We start from the raw sequence: 21,246 nt of genomic DNA, 5'->3' as shown, positions 1-21,246 counted from the left end.
GCACCTCAGCCAGCCTTCATGTATCTAGGTTGAGAGGAAGGTTTTGTAAAACAGCATGCAATTTTTTCAGGTTCTCCATAACTATTAGGTGAGGTACTAAAAGAATGCTTCTCTATGTCAAAAGCCACCCAGGAACTTAGATGAGAGCAAAGAAGCTGCAGAAAAGGAGGAGGGCTTGTTGGAAAAGATGGTCTCTTCCATCTCTAACATTTATTTATCATACTTATATACCGCCCTCCCCGGAGGCTCATGAAACCTGCTGCTCAGGGACACTCACAGCTTACACATTCTCCAGTTTGTTGTTGTTTCAAGATGGGGAACTACCAGCCAATTACAAGCTCCATCCGGCCATCGCCTTACCCACTTTCCAGAAATGTGGGTGCTGTAAAGGGGAACTGTGCTCAGAAGAGCCTTGGTGACTGCCAAACTGCTGAGAAGCAGTACTGCAGAAAAGAATTGCTTGATTACTGGAAAAGCAAATAAAATTATGTGATCATACATATCAGACTTCTTGTGCTCCTCTAACAATTTATTCAACACATTCTAGACAGATTCATTCCACGGTGTAGCCAGACACCCATGGTTAAATCTGGTTCAATGTATACATCCAGCTAAGGCTTCAAACTTTTAGCCCTACGGTTATTTAAGAGGAAGTTATGTGTGTGAATAAAGCAGCAAGGGAAAAAAGCTATTTCACTCTTAGCCACTTCAATGTGCAAGTTACAGCCCTTCACTGCCAGCAAATTGAGAACAAGGTTTATACCCTTAGGGTTGGACTTAAAAGCATGCACAAGCCTATACTGCATACACAGAAGCCAGTCTGCATGTCTCCAGACAAGTTTTCTGAATACAGTCTTCATTAGAAGTTACTTCTTTAAAAACACAAAAAATGTACCAAAATAAGATGGAGAGATCAGTCTTTATTGAACCCAAAAGGCAGATGAACTCCTCTGTGGGTCCTCCCCAGCACTTAGGATGACTTTCAAACTGCTTGTTTCATGGATATTCACCCTTCTTAGTGTCAAATGGGTATCAGTTCTGCAGTCCTTGGCCTTGTCAAATGGTGAAATCAAGGGCATGCAGTGCAGATGCCAGGGTGGCATAGAGGTGAGTGGTGCTGAAGCACAGGGAGTACACAGGACTGCTGACTGGCGATGACAAAGAAAAGCTCTGCAAAGTAGTAAGAAAGATACTTCTAGATAAGAAATTTAAGCTGTTTAGCAATAACACCAATGAGAAATAAGCAACCCTATAGCTCTGACAGGGCTCTACTTCAGCTGCATTTTCCTTGCTGCCATTATAAGGGGATTGCCATTGTGGCAGGAGGATACTGCAGCTGAGCTGAGGCAGCAGAGTTCAGTTCTAAGCAGGAGTGGTGCCAGCATGCCCCTGTGGATCTTACTCTGGAGAGACAGAGGGCACTGTCTGACCTCCCTCCGAACAAAACTAGCTTATGGCAGGATCAATAGCTTGAAAAATGACCCATAGGGAACTATATCAGGATTTCTTTAGAGTTGAACTAATAGCCTGAAGACATTCGTCACATTGTCCTCAGGGACCATTACAAGCTCCTATCTGCTTGTATGGAGTTCAACAGAGAAAAAGTTCTCAGCTCTAGGAGCTTATGAAGCAGCTGGAAGGGCTATCATAGTCCTCTAAGATAGGGGCCCGCTTATAGCAATTCCATTTCTATCTCACTATTTCTCCAAGGAACTCAAAGTGGCATGAAGTACACTAAACTGATAAACCATGAGACTGGCTCAAGGATGCCTAGAGAAGTGAGTTCAGGTGTCCTTAACTATGCATTTCAACACACTGTATTCAAGAAAAAATCTGAGCAAGTAACATTGCTCACTGTTCCTGGGAGGCTGCTCCATTCAGCTCAATCCCCAACCCACTTCTAAAAACATACTTGCCAGTACCTTACCTGTAGGCACCTGTTTTGCCTTTTATCCCAAAGGCGGACCACACCATAATAAGAAGAGCCACTTGCAATCATGTGGTTCCCATTGCTCCTTATACAATACAGGGCACTATCATGAGGCTCTTCCCATTTTTTTACACACTCCCTATGGGGGGAAAAAGACAATCCCATAAGTTAGTGCTTTACTCTCCACCAAGCCCTTGTTCTCCAGCTCTTCTATAGGCAATTTGGAAAGCTGGTTTCAAAAGCCTTTCCAACTATCTCAGGAAACCAGGTAAATCTACATACTAACCTTGTGCTTGTCCTTAAATCCCAATATCGGATATAGGTATCATACCCACAAGAAAGCAATGTGGAAGGTGTTTCATAGAAAATATCCAAGACTCCAGCACCTCGGTGGAAGTCTGTTCCAAGGCATGTGACCAGCTGACCACTGAAAAAAGAAGCCAATAAAGAATAAACCGAGGTTCCAGGGAACCCTGAGTTATCTAGGAAGGGCAAGATACAAAACTAAAGTATAGTAGTAGTAGTAGTAGTAGTAGTAGTAGTAGTAGTAGTAGTAGTAGTAGTAGTAGTAGTAGAAGTAGTAGTTACCTACACATCAAATATTGTGGAAGGCTTTAGTATAAATTCAGCTTTTCTGTCAGTGTAGATTTTGGACCAAACAGTTAAAAGACCAACCAAATGTGATAAAAGATCAAGTTAGTTTTTGGCTAGCTCAGGAAACCATACACTGCACAAAAGCACTATCAGTTCCAATAAGAAATGCTGGTTCTTTCTCTAAAAATGTAAAATCTCAGTGGTTATTTAGCTCTGCCCTTTGCATTAATTAGAACATATGGGAAAGCAGAGAACAGAAGACAGAACAAAATGTGTATATGGCAAACCTGGAAATTAATTATATTAATACATGCTAGGTATCATTTGTTATACTAAAATATATCCAGCTTTCCCTGAAAAAACCCATTGAACAGAGTGGTTTATGCTATTATGGAACAATAATTAAAACACATTCAAGAAAAGTGATAAACTAAATAAAAGAAACCAACAGGAACAAGCAATAAGGCAGAACACAACTTGGAAGAGGGGGAAAAACCCTAGCAAACTACCCAGCTAACCAACAATTTTCTGAGACTATAAAATAATAGTACCTGAACACCAACCATGTAGGGTTCCAGGTGCAAATTCAAAATATGAGTCACCAACAGGCAGAAGGTCCCACCCCTGTTTAGCACTCAATTTGGTACACAAGGCAGTGTGAAGCCTTGTCCCTCTAAGAGGTGGTGAAAATTTTAATGGACTGAGGAGATTTAACGCAGTGAGCAGAGCTTCAGATATCCTGAGCAGAAACCACACAAAACCAAAAGAAGGTGAAATGGAGTAGTGTTATCTAATGGGTGTTCCCTTAATTATGCAAAAGCAAAGAAGAGACTAAAGACAGACATCTGGCTGAAATACATTGTTCTCCAATAACAGCATGAGCAATTGCCACTGACAGAGAGAACAGAGAACATTTGTTAACTGTATCTCTTTTCATCCACTGATTGTTATAGTATACAAGGAAAAACTTTATCAAAACCAGGGTAATCCACAGGGATCCGTTTGTGGAAAACTGTGTTGGAAATTGGCACTCTCCTGTTAGGAGGTTCTCTTATTAAACTATTTGTTGATCCTGCACATATTCATTTGTTCACTTACTGAAAGACAGTTATACCTACTCACACAGAGATTTCTGTCTATCTGTAGCAATTGCCCTGCCTGGGTGGGGTGCAATCAGTGGCACACTGTGCCAGGAATCTGGGAATGATCTTTGACCTCTCCATGGAGGAACTGGTCACAAGAGTAGCACAGCTGCCATTCTTCAACCTGCACCAAGCTAAACTACTAGTGCCCTATCGGGGCCCAGAGCACTGAGCCACAGTGATCCATGTGATAGTTGCCTCTGGACTGGATTTCTGTAACTCACTCTACACAGGCCTATCCATATCCCTGCTCTGGAAACACCAAAGGGTACAGAATGCAGCAGCCAGGATCCTCACAGGAATGCCCTGGAGCGCCCACATTCAGTCTATACCCCAGCAACAATAGCTACTGATTGAATCACATATCAGGCTTAAAGTCTCAGTAATCACCTTCAAGGCCATACATCAGGGGTAGCCAAACTGCGGCCCTCCAGATGTCCATGAACTACAATGCTGGCAGGGGTTCATGGGAATTGTAGTCCACTAAGGGACCACCTCTCTACCTATGTTCTCCAGAGAACATTACACTCAACTATTTCCAACAAGCTGGTGATCCCTGGCCCCAAGGAAACACATCTGTCCTCAACCAGGGCCAGGGCTTTTTCTGACCACTTGGTGGAATGAGCTCCCAGAGGAGATAAGGGCCCTGCCACAGCTAGCACAATTCCACAGAGCTTGCAAAATAGAGCTCTACCACCAGGCTTTCAGTTGAGGCCATGAAACACCATCAACTAGGGCCCCCCAGAACCTCCTCCCCACCACCAGATATGCCTCAGACACAGCACAAGGCGACTCCATATCCAGCCACCCAACCTAGCAACACCTACATTATACAGTTATAGAGTTTAAATGGTTTAAAAATGTATGATGTTTATAACTGCAGAGTTAGAAGTACAGCAATGGGTTCTGGAAACATCTGACTGGAACTGCCTCAGAAGATTCATGTAAGTGCTTTGGGTAAGGAAACCAAATGGTCTCCTTTGTTCCTTAAAGGTACAGGCTCCGTTTATTACAGACAACAAAGAACTTAATCCAGAAACATGGAGGTGCTCAGTGTTGGAAATCAGGTAGATGTAGGAACAGGTGTACAGCCTGTCCTTGAAGGAGTAACACTCTCCTGAAGGAGCAAGTATGATGTAATTTTGGAGGCTTTACTGTCCCTTCATTATCATGCTACATGTTTGTGGATGTTTTCATGACACTGTTTACTTACGTACTCTCTCCTTATATCTGTACTCTTATGATTCTTATTCCATGGTCTGAGGAACTGTAAGTGCACATGAAAGCTCACACCTTGAATAAAACATTATTGGTCTTAAAGGTGACATTGGACTCAAATTTTGTCCTGCAAAAATGGTTACAGGTATGGTCTTCCAGTTTAGGCTGGTTCATGCAAAAAGCTGATCTAGTCACAGAATGCATGCCCTGGTAGCTTTCAGAGCAAACTACTTCAACCGCCCTGACCTGCAAGGGATAGCTGTATAAAAATGTAAGAAACAAACAAACAAATATGCTCTTTGTAAGACTTCCCTTTAAGACAGTTCAAACATAATTTCTAATTGGTTTCCAGTCCCAATTCAGGAATCATCTTTGAGCTTTAAAGCAGTAAACAATTTTGGGTCCACAGGAATATCCCCTCCTACATTGACCTGCCTGAATCCTGAGATCAAACCACAAGGTTTATACTGTATCTTCTTAATGCTTGAAAATTGCTGTGAGCCTCTTAGAAGAATTCAGAGGGGACTAAAAGGCACATATAAATCAACTAAATAAATCATAACGAATAAATCTAATGAATATATATTCCATAATTGAGGGCCAATATGCCCTATCTCCCCCCTGCCCGACAAGAGAAAGCCCGCTTCTCACTCAGACAACAGCATCCAATGAAGCCCATTCAACCACTAAAGACCCACATGTTCCCAGCCCTCTTGCCTCCTCCTCCTCCTCCTCCTAACGGTCTAATCAGAACTGGACACAAAGCACTGAAGGCCTGCTTTTCAGCCCGCAGCACTGGCTCCGCTTCAGGGGACAATGCAGCCTCCACTCCCTCAAGTAACTGGCACCTCCCCCTCCTTCCAGTTATTTTGTTACTTTCTGCTCCTTGATCCTGTATCAGTCTTTCTGGGGCACCCGAGCCGAGGCCTTAATTCCATCTGTAATCTGGGCTAAAGCCCCATCGGGGGTGGAGGGGGGGATAAAGACCACACAATAGGCAAAATAGAGTCTCAGGAGATGTTCAAACAAGTAAACACCGTTGTGTCAGAGGAGCAAAATTGCTGAGAAAGCAGATTAGCAGCAGCAGCACTGGTGTCCCCCAGATCAGAAGGTGAGCCCTGCTCCGCTCCCCCGAGCCAACACGCTTCCATGATCACAGTGCTGGCGGCATGCTGTGGCCGGCCCATCTCCCCCAGTCACTCTCCAAAGAGCAGATTATGGAGAATAACAATTTCTTTGTAGCTGTGTAATTCCCTCCGTGACCATGACTGTGGGCCACTCCATCGGGCTGCCATGCCAGGGCCTTAGCAACCATTTAACAAGACCAGTCGGCCATAGCAATGCTCCCCCCAAGGCAAACCTCTCGGACAAGCTTTAACATCAAGTGCAGGAATTAATCCTCATCCCTCCCCACCCCTAAAATCTGAGTCCAGGGGTGCTGCGTTATTGCACTTACTTTGTGTTTCTCAAGGCAGGGAATTGGTGGACAAGTTCTTAAGACATTAACCCTTGGAGAGAAAGGGGGCAATTTGTCTGTATCTAGAGGTAGGTCAGGAGGTAAAGGCATTTACAGGATCAGGGCAGAAATGGGAGGCAGGACTTCGAGAGAAAGGAAACTAAGCTAATACTTAGCAGCTCAGAAAGAGGAAAAAAGTTACTGGGGTTGATGGAGTAGATACCATGCCTAGTGATGCCAGGCAGTTATATTTCTACGTCAACTTTCCATACCCAATCAGGGTTTGCAAGGCAGTGAACATAAGAAACATTAAAACAATAAAAAATACGGTTAAAATGATAAAATTCAATTAAAAACATATAAACGCCACTGGTTGGAGGGTCATTAATGCTTATGCCAGATGAAGCATAAGTCTTCACCTGCTGGCAAAAGACAGCAGTAGAGGGAACAGCTGAATCTCCCTAGGAAGGGAGCTCCAAAGCTTTGGTACCATGGCAAAAAGTCCTTTTCTCAGGTTGCCACCTGTCTAATTTCAGATGGCAGGGCAAGCGAATAAGGGTCTCTAAGAGTGACCGGAATGAACAAGTGGATTCATATGGGAAAAGAAAGTCCTTAAGACACATCAGTCTCAAGTCATACCAGGCTTTACAGGTCAGTATCAGCAAACTGAACCCAGAGGCAAACTGGAAGTCAGTGTAAGTGGAACAAGACTGGAGTGATATGGTTCCTACAAACCTATCCAGTTAACACTCTGGTCACATCTTTCTGTACCAACTGTAGCTTCTGGACAGCATTACATGAGCATTACATTTCAGTATCTAATCTGTATTTCAGTATCTAAATAAGACATTTAAATAAACATGTTTTCCTGCCTGTTCCCACTGACCAGAATCTAGTGGTTTTTCTGTCACTGTCATTCTGAGAAAGTTGTCACAAGAATGTCTGCAGATTAGCAACTCTTCAAGCAGTGGTTCCTTCCTAAAAATTCTCATTCCCTTGATCTGGCCGGGCTTACATATTAGCTTTCTGTCCCGACACTGTGAGCAAGAGTTACTACTCAGTAACTTTACAAGCTGCAAACACTGTGACAAATGCTAATCATAACCCTGATTGAAGAGTTGAAGAGAGCTGATTTTTTGTACCCCACTTTTCACTACACAACTGAGTCCCAAAGCAGTTTACAAACAATTTTCCCTTTCCTGTCTATACCCCCTAAAGAGCATTACACTCAGCTGCTACCAACCAGCTGGTGGTCTCTGGCCCCAAGGAGATACTACCAGCTTCAACCAGGGCCAGGACATTTTCCATCCTAGACCCCACCTGATGGAATGAGTTCCCAGAACATATCTGGGCCCTGTCAGAGGTGGCGCAGTTCTGCAGGGCCTGCAAGATGGAGTGCAAATGTACTATATTCTATGTTAAAAGTCGATCTTTTGTATTTGCAAAAATACTGGCCTGCACATCAGGTTTAAGTGTATATCACCTATGTTCATCTGTGTTGTGGTTCTCTGTATTTATTTGAATTGTATGCCATTAAAGGTTTATATCTATATCACATGAAGCTGCCCTATACTGAATCAGAGCATGGGTCCATCAAGGTCAGTGGCTCTCCAGGGTCTTTCCCATCACATACTGCCTTGTCCTTTTTTTACTGGAGATTTTAGGGATTGATCATGGGACCTGCTGCATGCCAAGCAGATTCCCTACCACTGAACCACAACCCTTCCCCTCCTAAATACATATCCAACTTTACAGAGAAACAAGTCCCATTTATATATTTCTGCTGTTCATATGATAAGACCCAGCAGATCTGGTTTCATCTTTGACTTTTGATTATTAAGGGGGAGATTAAGAAATTATTAAATACTTTGATATTTTAAAACTGTAGTTTGTTAAACTTGATGATGTAAAATTATGTGAACATTTGTGTGTGTGTGTTTGTGTATGTGTGTGTGTACAAATTGTGGATCCTTTTGTTGAGTTTTGGATCTATTTTTGTATTTGGTTTCTATATATACATTTCTTTTAAATCCAAAAATATTTTTTAAAAGAATACTGCAGGCTTGGGGTTCAAAGACTAAATAACTGGAACAATTCATCTGCAGACAGGCCACTGAATAAGTGCCAAGATTTATAATATACTGGATCAATTCTGAATATTAATCCCAGTAGCAATTATAAATAAAAAGAAGAGGAACAATTCAGGTTGCTGTAAGAACTATGGTTTTTGAAGAGAAGTAACCTGGGGGATGGGGGGGTCTGGTGATGTATACTGCTGAACTTCTACATATAAGCTCAGGGCCCATAAGATAATGGCACCTCTTGCTAATGTATGGAGAACTGCATGGTTGGGCTGGATCCCAGCCATATGCTGGGCATATTAAAAACCATGTATTAAAAATCAAATGCTGGCTAATATTCAAAACAATGCTCTGAATATTAATTAGGATTTTCTACAAATATTTCCAGATCTATCCTAATTTGCTTGCAAAAATGATGTAATTAATTTTTTTTGCTGAACAATTGAGAAATAATTATATCTGTAAACCGCTCCTGTGGAGGGGTAAAAATAAAACCATAAGGGGTAGGTGGGAGGAAAAAGGGGCGAGGCGGGTCTGTGATAAAAACTCGGAGCGGCTCCCAGTTGGCCGCTCCAAGTGTCACTATGGGGCCAAGTGGCTCCCCATTGGCCACTTGGCCCGTCCTTGACTGCCTGGTGAGTTGGCCACATCATAGCCGCGGCTGGCCTGCTCCTTTCCTGCCGGCAAGCCTGGGACCTTGGACGGGGAAGGGGGTAGTGGAAAGGCTTTGGCGCACCCTGAAGAGCAGGCCTGCCGCATCAGAGACACGGCGGGCCTGCTTTTCTGGGCGCGCCGACGCCGGGACCTCAGGGGGGAGGGAGGAAAAGGGCCACGCTGCGGCAACAACAGCAGAGCCAACGCATCGGAGATGCCCTGCACCGGCCCTGCTCCTTTCACAACGGCATAGCCAGGGGAGGGGGGGGGGCAGGGAAAGCTTTTGACCAGGTAGAAAATAATTATTAAAATGTTTAAGAATATCTGGATAGAGTAAATTAACTCAGGCTCGTTGCCTCCTCGGCTGCAGCCAGCAGCTAGGTGCAGCAGTGGGCTGGACAGACGGCGGCAGCTGGGGCGAGATGTCCAGAGGCGGGCTGCCAGCTGGGATGAGGGCAAGGCAGCAGAGGAGCGGGGTCCTTGAAAGCCAGGCAGCATCTGGCTTCAAGGATTGCAGCATGCCTTGCTGCTGGCTCCTGGAGATGGGCACTCCAGGGGCTGGCCCAATCTGGTCTGGGCATGGTCAGATCGGCCCATGCGGGTGTAAGCGCAGGACGGACACCAGAGGTGTCTCTGGATAGCGCTCCGTCCACAGGGGCTTTTACAAAATATTATAGGGAACAAAGTTAAGGACTAGCAGTAAAGCCCGCTGCACCCAGAAATGCAGTATGTGCTAGCATAGCTCTCGGGGCGATGGGGATGCAGCTGGGAGGGAGAGCAGGGCCCAGTGGAGATGACCTGCCCCATTCCTGTGGTCCCAAGCGCAGGAGGTGGGAAGCAGTAGGGGAAGTCGCAGAGATTATGCCAGTGACTTGGCAGTGGCCGTGGTCAGCGAAAGGCCCCTCTCGTTCTCCTTCCTGTCACAGTGCCCCCCCCCACGGCAACCACAAAAGGGCCAGGGATGGAGGCAGGAAAGCACTTTCCCCCACCCTCTCTGAACAGCCTCAGCCATGGTCTTGCCAGTCCCCCAGACTCCCCTCACAATCACAAAAGGGCACTAGTACCCGCCCCCATCTGCCATGGGCAGGCCAGCCAAGGACAGGAGAAAGCTCGGCATCCATTTAGTGGGGAAGGGGATGGGAAGTGGCAGCAGGGAGGTGTTTCAGGCTGATTCTGCCAGCCAAGCACTCACTAGGCTTCTGTTGTGGAAAGGAGTGGGCATCGGTGGCGGGGAGGTAGGTGTTGTCAGGGAAGCCCCCAGGAGGCTTGGCGGGATTTTTTTCAGGATGGGGGTGGGTAGGAAGCAGGGACAGGGAGCCAGATCCTGCCACCACAGCTGGAAAAGGACCAGCAAAGCTCACAGAGGGGTAAGCAGGCTTATTTAAGGTCAGGGAGTGAGAATGGGTAGCGAGGACGATGTGCATGCTGCCACTGCCGCCAAAGGCCTCAGAGGACTTGGCAACCTTCTCTCAGGGTGGGAAGGTGGCTCCTGGCACCGTTGCCACAGAAGGGCCGCCAAAGGGCTTGCTGCAACTTTTCCTCCCTCACCCCGTAATGGCCCGGCGAGCCTGGGAGAGGTGGCTGCAGGCAGTCTTCCCAGCTGCACTCACCCTTGGGACAAAAAATCCCTGCCATGGCCTCTGCAAGCCTCGTCAGGGCTTGAAAAGATCCAGTGATGCATGGAGAGGCCGCGGCAAGGCTTTTCAGGCCAGGGGGTAGTGCGGGTGGGAACTCCGTTCCTTCCCCCACCAACCTCCTTCCATGGTGGCAGTCAGGGGCAGACTGGTGGTAATTGCACCAGAATGCCAATCACCGGGCTGGTGGGGGCGGGTGCATCCAGCCATCGGACCATTGGCCAATGGACCAGAAATGAAGTCTGGACAGTCTCCACCCAGGACAGCTCTGACAAAATATTAACAGCAAAAGCTGTTACAAATATAAATAAATAAATTTTACCACGACCCCAGTCTTTAAGCATTGGAAACACTCTTGATGTGCCAGATACTACATACTAACACCAAATAACACCATTGTACCCTTTGAAGTTGGGCTGGGAAAACAAAGCACCAATTTCTCCATATTACAATATTTATAAATGCTTTCTTATGGCACACCTAAGAAGAGGATTTTTTCTGAGACAGCTGACAAAATTCAAAGACTTAGCAGGACAAAGACTCGGTTTGAAAGAAGGAAAAAGGCTATTTTAAAAAGTGGCAGATTGATCTGGCCATCAAGTAAACCCAGTCTCATGGAATCACTTGTTTACAAGACGAGAGGGTCAACATTTCTTTAGTTAATCTATCTTTGAGAGAGAATGTCATTAAAATGGTGAACCAATGGTACCAAAAAGACTCTCCCAAATTTATAATACTACAAAGAATTGTTTGTAGCAAAGAAAAATTATTATTTTCATATATACAGGGAATGTTTGCAAGCTGTAAAGTACTGGAAAGTAAGAGTAGCAAGTATTTAGGCTGGTAAAGTCCATATGGTCGCATGCATACTAGATATGATTAAATTATGTTGTCTGTATCCAGCCTATGCAGAATAACAACTGCTACTGGTCCTACACTGTATAACAACTGCTCATATTGTCTTAGCCATACACTCGAAGAAAAATTCTCTTCCAACTAAAAGAGTGGCTAGAAAAATTAATATATGTTTGAGGGACCCATCTTCATCCTCCTCATCAAGATCCTGATTGCTCTCCCCTTGGGGGAGACAGCTGCCCAATTTTTAGTGCTCTGTATAACAGTGGAGGAAGCTCTTACCAGCACAGCAGACATAGTTGAGGCCAGACGGACAATAAACAGCATTATATGCAAATCCCAGGCATCCCTCCTGCCCTTTTTTGCCCTTTCTTTCCTCTGGCTCCCCAATTTTAACATCTAGTGGCCACACATTATTACCAGTGTTGATGTGATAATGACAAATGAGGTTTTGTTGTTGTTAGGTGCGAAGTCGTGTCCAACCCATCACGACCCCATGGACAATGATCCTCCAGGCCTTCCTGTCCTCTACGATTCCCCGGAATCCATTTGAGTTTGCCCCTACTGCTTCAGTGACTCCATCCAGCCACCTCATTCTGTCGTCCCCTTCTTCTTTTGCCCTCAATCGCTCCCAGCATTAGGCTCTTCTCCAGGGAGTCCTTCCTTCTTATGAGGTGGCCAAAGTATTTGAGTTTCATCTTCAGGATCTGGCCTTCTAAGGAGCAGTCAGGGCTGATCTCCTCTAGGACTGACCGGTTTGTTCGCCTTGCAGTCCAAGGGACTCGCAAGAGTCTTCTCCAGCACCAGAGTTCAAAAGCCTCAATTCTTTGACACTCGACCTTCGTTAAGGTCCAACTTTCACAGCCATACATTACAACTGGGAAAACCATAGCCTTGACTAGATGCATTTTTGTTGGCAGGGTGATGTCTCTGCTTTTTTAGGATGCTGTCTAGATTTGCCATAGCTTTCCTCCCCATGAGCAAGCGTCTTTTAATTTCTTTGCTGCAGTCCCCATCTGCAGTGATCTTGGAGCCCAGGAAAATAAAATCTGTCACTACCTCCATTTCTTCCCCATCTATTTGCCAGGAAAATGTGGTTTAAATTGATTTAAAATGGTTTTAAATTGTTTTAGTAGTAACTGACTGACTATACTATATTAGGTTATTTAATTTATGTGTAAACCACACCGAGACAGTTTTACTGTGAGGGGTGGTATATAAATGCACAAATAAATAAAAATAAATAAATTTGCTGACCTTGCTGAGGAGGCTTGTCTTAAGAAAACGCAATGTCCTCTCTGACTCATTTTCCAGAAGCCTTTGAGTCCCCCTTCCCCTCCTTAATTTATCAATTTAAGGAGAAATAGATTGCTTATCCAAGGGAATGGGGGTGGCTTGTGCATAACCTTGGTGGGCCAGGAAAAGATTTCCTGTGGCTCAGTTCCCCACCCAACAGATTCAGAAGGTGGGAAGGACAATGGAGAAAGATATCGTTTACTTCACTGCAACGTTTCTAGAAGCTTCAGTAGGCTTTTCTCCCCTCTCCAGTCTTGGAATGACAGGAAAGCACAACTAGGTTTCTCCCTGGTCTCAGCTATGAACCCAATAGCCAAAGCTTCCCACTCTCTCACCCCTTCTGGAAGTTGAGGCCCATGGAGAAGAGCTAGGCTTGTATACCTTCTGTACTGGGTTGTGTTAGGCATAGGTGCTTTAACACCTAACTGTACTTCACCCCCTTTGTCATCACAACAGCAGCATGGACCTGGGGTGAGGATTTTGTTATACTTATTCCTCAGTTCTCCAGCAGCATGATAAAGAACAGTAGTTCAGGTATGCTGTGATTCTCTCTCTCTCTCTCCTTAAGATACCTTACAAAACTTTACAATCACTTTAGATGTCAACAGCAGTAAAGGCAGTAAAGCTACTGTTCTAAAACCCTTTTAACCAGAATTCTATTCATAGCCCTTTTTAACAAAAAAAGAAAAGAAAACCAATTAGAAACAGTGATCCCCAAAATTATTAAACAAATATTAAACTGGGAGTTTTTTTAGGAATCTAACGAGAGTCTGTATGCATCACTACGTATAGCTACATTTCACTGACCCTTAGGAGAATTTCTCTACCTTGATATGTTCCAATATGAAAGAGAAAGGGGCACAGATCATAGGCATCAACAAACAAACATCAGCAATGATAAAAAGTTGTGTCTTTATTTATGGAAACTGGCTTTCATAATGAGCAAGCAGTCCATTTCTTTGATTAACTCTCTTTATTAATAAACTCTTAACTGTGATTCAGCAGGTATTCTGGGGCCAGTTATAAATGAACCAGTGTGAAAAGCACTCTGGGGTGTAAGAATAACTAGTAGCCTGTGACCAGTTGTTGTTGTTTTAAGTTAACTCTGGATAGCACCCTGCTTAAAACACCCCCTGTGGCAGCTGGAGGCATGTGTGCCTTTAGCTGCAGCAGGGGTGGCAATGATAGTGGCGGCGGTGGGGATGGAGAAAGCTTTTCCCTCTTTTCTTCTGGCGACTCTGAATTGGCCCACACACACTTTAAAGAGGCCAATAAAGAGATACAATTTCTTTACCTTTCCTGGCTCTGGGACCCTGGACGTTTTTTGTTGTCCGGGTTGTCGTAAGGTTAAGTTCAGAGGATAAACTGACATGCTAGCTATGGGAAAAAGCCAGTTTCCTCAAATAAAGCCACAACGATGCAAAAGAGACCCCTCTGGGGCTTTTATTTGGGAAAACAAACAGAAATGGCACCAAGCCCTTCTGCTTTACGGACCAATTTAACTATCAAACTAACTCTCTCCCTCCCAGAGGCAAGGAGGGGAGAGAGACACGGCAATATGACAATAGCACGAAACATTCAGGGGAGAAACGGACAAAGCAAGCTGTCTGTCTCCTTGTCTTTCTTGTCCAGGGTTCTTTTTCTGAGCACACGTGTGTTCTTGTAAAAACGATTAGATTGCAATTTGTATAACATGGTGACCCCCAAATTCAGACGTTTAACCCCTTTTCTCTGCAAAGAATGTGAAGAATGTCTCGAAGGTGGGGGACATTCTATCAGATTGGGAGGGGGCAGCATGAAGAACCGGCGGGGAGCTGTGTGGGAATAAGCCACTGTATAGCTTCTTTTTGAACAGACAGCACTTTGGAGGTCTCCTTCGGCTAGCAGACAAAAAAAAAGGGGAAAGAAAAAGAAAAATGGAGATTCGAAATCAAAACAAAGCCATCTGTTTAAATGAGCCAGCCCAAACTAGAGGTGGGGGTTGTTGGGGGTATTTATGTATCCCACATTTAGGTGATCTTATTCTTTATAGTTTGTCAATTATTTTGCAGCCTAAGGGGAGGAAAACTGTCTTTGATTCATGTGCACAAAACTGCTTGAAATTGAAAATTTCAACCTACAGATACTGGAAGGTTCTGTTACAAGGATTGCAAAGATACTCTGAAAAAGCACATAAAAGGGCCAGAAAGTCAAAGTCCAAGTCAGAATCAAGTGTTGCTTCCTTCTGTATATAACGTAAACTTCCAGGACTGAAAGGAAAGACTAAAGAAGCTCAGTCAACAGTTAATTCATTAAACAGGTCTCACATAATATACGTGAGGGAGGAGATCTAAATTCAGATGAAGGTGATGAGTATTGACACAAAGAGAAGAAATGTGGTGCCGTGATTAGCATGTGGGACTGAGATCAGGAGACCCAGTTTGAATCTGCGCTGCATCCATGAAGCAAACAGAATTCCCTTAGAACAATCACACCTCCTCAGTTTTATGTACCTTAGTAATACTGTTTCTATACCTCATAAAGAAAACCTTCAAGTGAAGGCTTAGAGATGCCAAAAGGGGGCTTTAGGCAGGGTTTTGGCCGACTTTAAATACGCAAAGAGGAACTACTTTGTAAGTAAGAGAGGAGAGAAAGGCCTAACTGTCTTCTGCATTCATTTGGTCTGTTGTGGAGGCCAGAAGGGAGAGAAATATGGTCAAAGGAGCAGGAAGTCTCCAACTAAACCAATTAGGACACTGGGGGAGATTATCTGAAAAATATCAAGAAGTTCCTGTTCTAACTATGGTAAATACACATCTCCTCTGATGCCCTCTGCGAGTCTGCAGGACACTCTTCATATTCTATTCATTCATGCACACTGCAGATCTGGCATATTCCAACACAGGGAACATGGCTTGTGCATCCTACAATTCTGTTTCTCCCATGGCCTATTTTAGAATCATAGAGTTGGAAGGGGCCATACAGGCCATCTAGTCCAACCCCCTGCTCAATGCAGGATCAGCCCAAATGACCCTTACTCTCAATTAACTCATCTCTGTGAGCCCAGATCTTGTCAAAACTTTCTGACTACTTTGGCAATATAAATAATTCAATCACAAGAAGCGTGTAAAAACAAGACATTTATGCACATGTGCATATTTTGTTGTAAGAATATAATTAATTTGGGGTGGAGGGAAAGGGTTGGCATATCTATTGCATCAAGCCTTGGAATCAGTATTAGTGATATTCAAAGAGCGCATACTATTATTTAAGAGGGATATTTATTTATTTAAACCCCTCAGAATGCAAAGATGGTACAAACTCATGATTCATCCACTTCTACAACATTTGTTCAACGCTTCAGTCTAACATACTTGGAGCAAACACTAGAAAGCCTCCTTGACTTGATTCAGATATCCATTGGCTAAACCCCAATATCCTGACCTGTCGATACCTAATATTTAAAGCATCAGATGGGGCAACACATCTGCTCTGGTCACAAACCAGCACAAAAACAATCCAAAGTTTAAGGGGTTCTTGAACCAGAAAAAAATCACCAAAAAAGAATGTGCATAAATTCTGGCCAAGATTCTTCACCTGTTAACATGAGCAACAACATCCACAACAGCAATACAGGCACATCAGCTCCTTGGAAACTTTTCATACAGGTCCTGGAACAAAGGGTACATTAATGCCACAGCAGGTTACACTCTTTCTTACCTTCAATCTCTCATGGAGATTCAGCCCATGTGGACTACCCCTACTCTAAAGTAAACTTGGAGGTCTGTACATGTGTCTTCATGGGGAAAAAATGAACACACACAATACACAATACCTGTGTGTGCAATTACAGTCAACTATTTAAAGATTTGGGGTGTGGAATGGCATGGTGTAGGCCAACCTGGTCAGATCTTAGATACTAAGCAGGGTCAGTTCTTGAATGGCAGACCACCGAAGGAGACTCTGCAGAGGAAGGCAATGGCAAACCAGCTCTGTGACTAACTCACCTTGAAAGCCCCTTGTCAGTTGAGACTTGACAGCTAGGGTTGAAAAATCCATACTTTCCATTATAACAAACAAAATCCGACTAAATTTCAATTGGCGTTACAAATCTGAAAATTAGTTAAATATACCTTTAAAACTTCCCAATACAATGAGCACCACAAATCAAAGATTTTTTTGTCTTTTATCCTAAGAATGTACTAAATTTGAAAATTCAGCAAATTCAAATACTGTTCAGTATGAACTATCACTTAGCGCAGACTTTCTCAACCAGGATTTCATGAAACCTTGGGGTTTCTTGGTGGCCCTAGAAGGGTTTCCCAAATGGGTGGGAGTTAATTAGTGTTTATGCATGTTTTATCTTTCCTCAGGCGACATACACCAAAAGCATAAAAAGTGAATGCAAGAAACACATGTGCACCTTCTTCTCCTACTTTCATCACATACAAACCTCACCTTAGCAAAACATAAAACAGAAATATCTGAGTTTATGGAGCAGTTTAAACAAATCTTGGCTTATTTATTTTACAAAATGTATCCCCCCCCCACTTTCCTGCTTCATAAGAGCCAACAAGGGGGCTAACTGATTATAACTATATACAAAATAAAATCACATCTTTAAAACAATTAAAATATACAAAGCACATAAAACAAGCAACTGAAACATTGAGCTAGGAGAGATCACTGAAGGAACACCAAATGAAACAAGGGAGTCTCCACCTGCTGGCAAAAGGCGGGAACAGAAAGGGCCAGAGTCTTCCTGGGGAGAGAGTTCCAGAGTTTGCATACCACAACTGAGAAGGCCCTCTTGCTATCCTCCTAATCTCAGAAGATGGAGACACCTGAAGCAGTGTCTTGGAATATGACTGTAACATTTGGACTGGTTCAAAAGTGAACGGGTGGTCCTGTGTGTCTGTGTGTCCCAAACCATATAGGGTTTTAACGGTCAACACCAAGACCTTGGTTTGTGCCTGGAAACAGCCTAGGAGCCAGTGTAGGCCAAGACAGCACTGATATGGTCTCTATGATTCACTCCAGCAAAAAACCTAGCTGCAACATCCTGCCCCTGTTAAAGTTTCTGAACACTTCTTGAGGATAACACCATGTACAATGCACTACAGCAATCTAAATATAACCAGGACATGCACCACAGCAGGCCAAATCTTTTCTGCCCAGGAAAGGTTGCAGCTGGCTAGCCAGTCTGTGTGCATTTAAATATTCCATGCATTTTCTGGGTTTTGTACCTGTGCTGCTCACCTGTGAAATATGAAATACATACAGAAAGCCATCCTGAATTATTCTGTGTAGTTTTTTTTCAATCTACACCTGCATGTGCACATAGCATGCATAAACACATATAACTGTCTGTGAGTACTATTAACAGTTCTCTGTAGATATAAAAAAGACTTGCTGTAAGCATCTGAAGGAGAAAAAAATATACAAAAGAACCAAGGAATAGGAAACACAAACTTGATGAGAAATGAAGGCTTTCCCTTTGCATGTGCTCCAAACACCTCCTCCCCTTCCCAAAGATAAATGAAGAACAAAAAACACCCTCAACCTTTGTCCATCCGCCCACTGCTATTACCTATGGGGGAAGGGACATTTCCAAACAACCCAAAACCACATGTGCTCAGACACAATGACTCAAAAGGCAGGGTAGGTAGCGGACCAGCCCACTTTGTACTGCTAACAAGGGGAACCTAATTACAGGAAGAGGTTAAAGAGGGGCAGATAAAAGGGATACAAAATTTCAACATCTGTTGCTATAAAGGGATAAGCAGTGGGGAAAGGCAAAGGTGTCGATTTGGTGTCAGAGATGGCATGAAGTCAATTTCAAAGAGCTAAGAAGATGGAGAACTGAAGAGGAAAAATTAGAGGGTTCTTTAAAAAATAAAAGCTGTCACAAGCAGTTTTTAGAAAAAAAGATTATTAAGAAGAGAGAGAAAATGTCTGCTTGGAGAGAATAAAGTGAACTTTGATTTGTGCTCACAGAGTTCTTATTGATTTATGGAATAGAGGTGTACTTAAAATACAAGAAAAACCCTGGATCACAACCGTGATTAATGTTACATATATTTTTTCAAGTTCTAAGTTCCCTGTACACCACCCCAAGATGCCAAGTGAGGGGCAGCATAAAAATCGAACAAATAAAATAAAAATCCATCTAGCCCTGTATTCAGTCTTAAGCAGTCACTCAGATGTTTTAGAGAATGGGCCTTTTGGGAAAAAAGAAGCATGTACACAAGTATACACACACTATATATCCTTCTCTGGTTAGCCTTCAAATGTAGATTCTTGCAAAAGGACATATTACAATTATTCCTAGAATTCAGGGAATCGTTTCATTATTTTTTGGGTCTGATATTACTCAGGAAAATAAGTGTGGGCAGTGTTTTTTTTTTTAACTTTCCATTTACCATTTTTTGTAATTGTACAAGAGAACACCTAAAAATGTTTTCATAACTTTAAGCCCCTGAAAATTTTATTTTCTTCTGCATTCTTTTAGTCCTATAAGACTTGTATGTATTTCTGTATTAAACATATAAACATATATTTCTTAACCTAAAATTTTAAATCTTTTAACCTTGTTTTCTATGCCCGATACTTACACATGCTCTGCTAAGGACTCTTCCAAATATACCTTTTAAAAAGTGTCCAAATTTTCATAGTATGGTGGATGTCCTAAGCATTACTTAATCTGAATAATTCAAGTTCAGTTTCTGAGCAACCTGAAATATTCTATTGTACACACCCAAAGATCTTAAATCTGACATACGATACCTGATTTCCACACAGTCAAGGCGTGATCATACCTAGAACATTTTATGTGAATGGCACAAATGAGTATCCAAGTATCCCTACCCCATACTTCTACTGAAAAAATACAATGAAAGGTGAACTCAGAATAATGGCAAAGGTCTTATAAAGATTATCAATGGCTGAGAACTAAAAGGCACACTTAGCCAAATGTACAATCAATGCAAATTTACTTTAAGGGTAATGGAATACATGCAACATTAAATAGTAACTTTCAGAAGTTGTATACTTCCCATCTCCTGGGGGTAGGAGCCTCCTGAATTCCCACAAGACATGATGGCGTTTGGAGTCCAAACAGCACAGCATAGCTTTTCACACATATGAAGTGTTAGAAACCCAGGGTCAGAGAAAAGTAAAGGTATACTTCCTATCACTAAATAAACCACAAACAGAAGTAACTAGTCTGATGTAGTTTTGTACAACATTCTATCTTCCTTAAGCAGTACATCAGATGCAGAAAGCCATCAACATCTCCTGGGAAAATAGCACTAAAGGACAGTTCAGCTTGAAGACAAGTGGCAAAGGAGCTTAGGAAGCACAAAATAAGTAAGGCAGCAGAAGGTATTTGACAACCATAAGGACACTGTTTGCCTTCATAGGTTAAAGGAGAAGAAGGTGGTGAGATTAAAAGATGGTGGTTAGGACAGAGATGCCTGTTACTTTGACAATTGTCCTTGGATCTCTTATTGGGTTCTAGAGCTGAATCACACTAACAATCCCTCAAGGTGTGTTCTAATGGCATGGAAAAACAAGATGCAGTGCCCTAAGCCATAATGAAGCCTATCACACATTTTGACTTAAATGTTCCATTGTAAAGAAACCACCCGAAAGCCAGCTTGGTGTAGAGGTTCAGAGAGGCAGCCTCTAGTCTGAAGAACCAGATTTGTTTCCCCACTCTTCCACAAGCAGCCAGCTGGATGACCTTGGGGCAGTTACAGTTCTCTCAGAGTTCTCTCAGCCTCACCTACCTCACAGAGTATCTGTGGTGGAGGGAGGAAAGGAAGGTGATTGTAAGCCACTTTGAGACTCCTTCAGGTAGTAACAAGCATGGCCCAAAAAGACAAAAACAGCTCTTCTTCTTCATGCCCCTTTGTTTATATGACAATGAACTTTTGAGATTGTAGAATCACTTAACACAGAGTCCATTGTATTATTTCTTGCATGTTATATGAAACAAGGAGGGGTTGCAGCATGACCACTTCAGAGTGTAATAAGTGAACAAAAGTCTACATGTCTGCAGCTATTCAGCAGTGACAACACAGATGAGGTCAGAAGAAATCTCCAGCCTTTGACAAGAAGAAGCCACACAGTAACAATGGGGGGAAATATTAAAAAACATCCACAGTATATTTCATACAAAAAGTCAGCTCTACAGGGACTATTCTACAGAATCACACTTCTGATCTCTTCCTTCTGTAACTGGCTACCATCAATCACTTCCCATAGAAGGTGCCCCACCAATTTCCAATTAATATGTGCATGTGAGACACCTAAACTATGTAGACTTCCGCTCCTCCCCATGTGAGGCCTGAGAGGGGCATTCCAGTGGCACACTGCATTCCACTGCAACAAGCAAAAAGGGAGG

The 21,246-nt window shown here is 43.2% G+C and overlaps 1 protein-coding gene across 1 annotated transcript in view; it reads right to left on the bottom strand.

Moving 5' to 3' along the window:
• Positions 1-900: 900 nt before the first annotated feature.
• FBXW4 (F-box and WD repeat domain containing 4) overlaps positions 901-21,246 on the bottom strand; it is an 81,269-nt gene continuing 60,923 nt past the window's right edge. Inside the window, exons 7-9 of the mRNA XM_077349493.1 lie at positions 2,217-2,357; positions 1,928-2,069; positions 901-1,170 (exon numbers count right to left, since the gene is read on the bottom strand). Coding sequence (XP_077205608.1) covers positions 1,057-1,170; positions 1,928-2,069; positions 2,217-2,357 — 397 coding nt within the window. The 3' untranslated portion in view covers positions 901-1,056. The remainder of the gene's footprint in view (positions 1,171-1,927; positions 2,070-2,216; positions 2,358-21,246) is intronic.

This window comes from Paroedura picta, chromosome 8 (genome assembly GCF_049243985.1).
Source record: "Paroedura picta isolate Pp20150507F chromosome 8, Ppicta_v3.0, whole genome shotgun sequence".
In the NCBI taxonomy this organism is placed as follows: Eukaryota; Metazoa; Chordata; class Lepidosauria; order Squamata; family Gekkonidae; genus Paroedura; species Paroedura picta.
The sequence above is the reverse complement of the archived record's forward strand: the minus strand, read 5'-3'. Positions and strand labels throughout refer to the sequence as shown.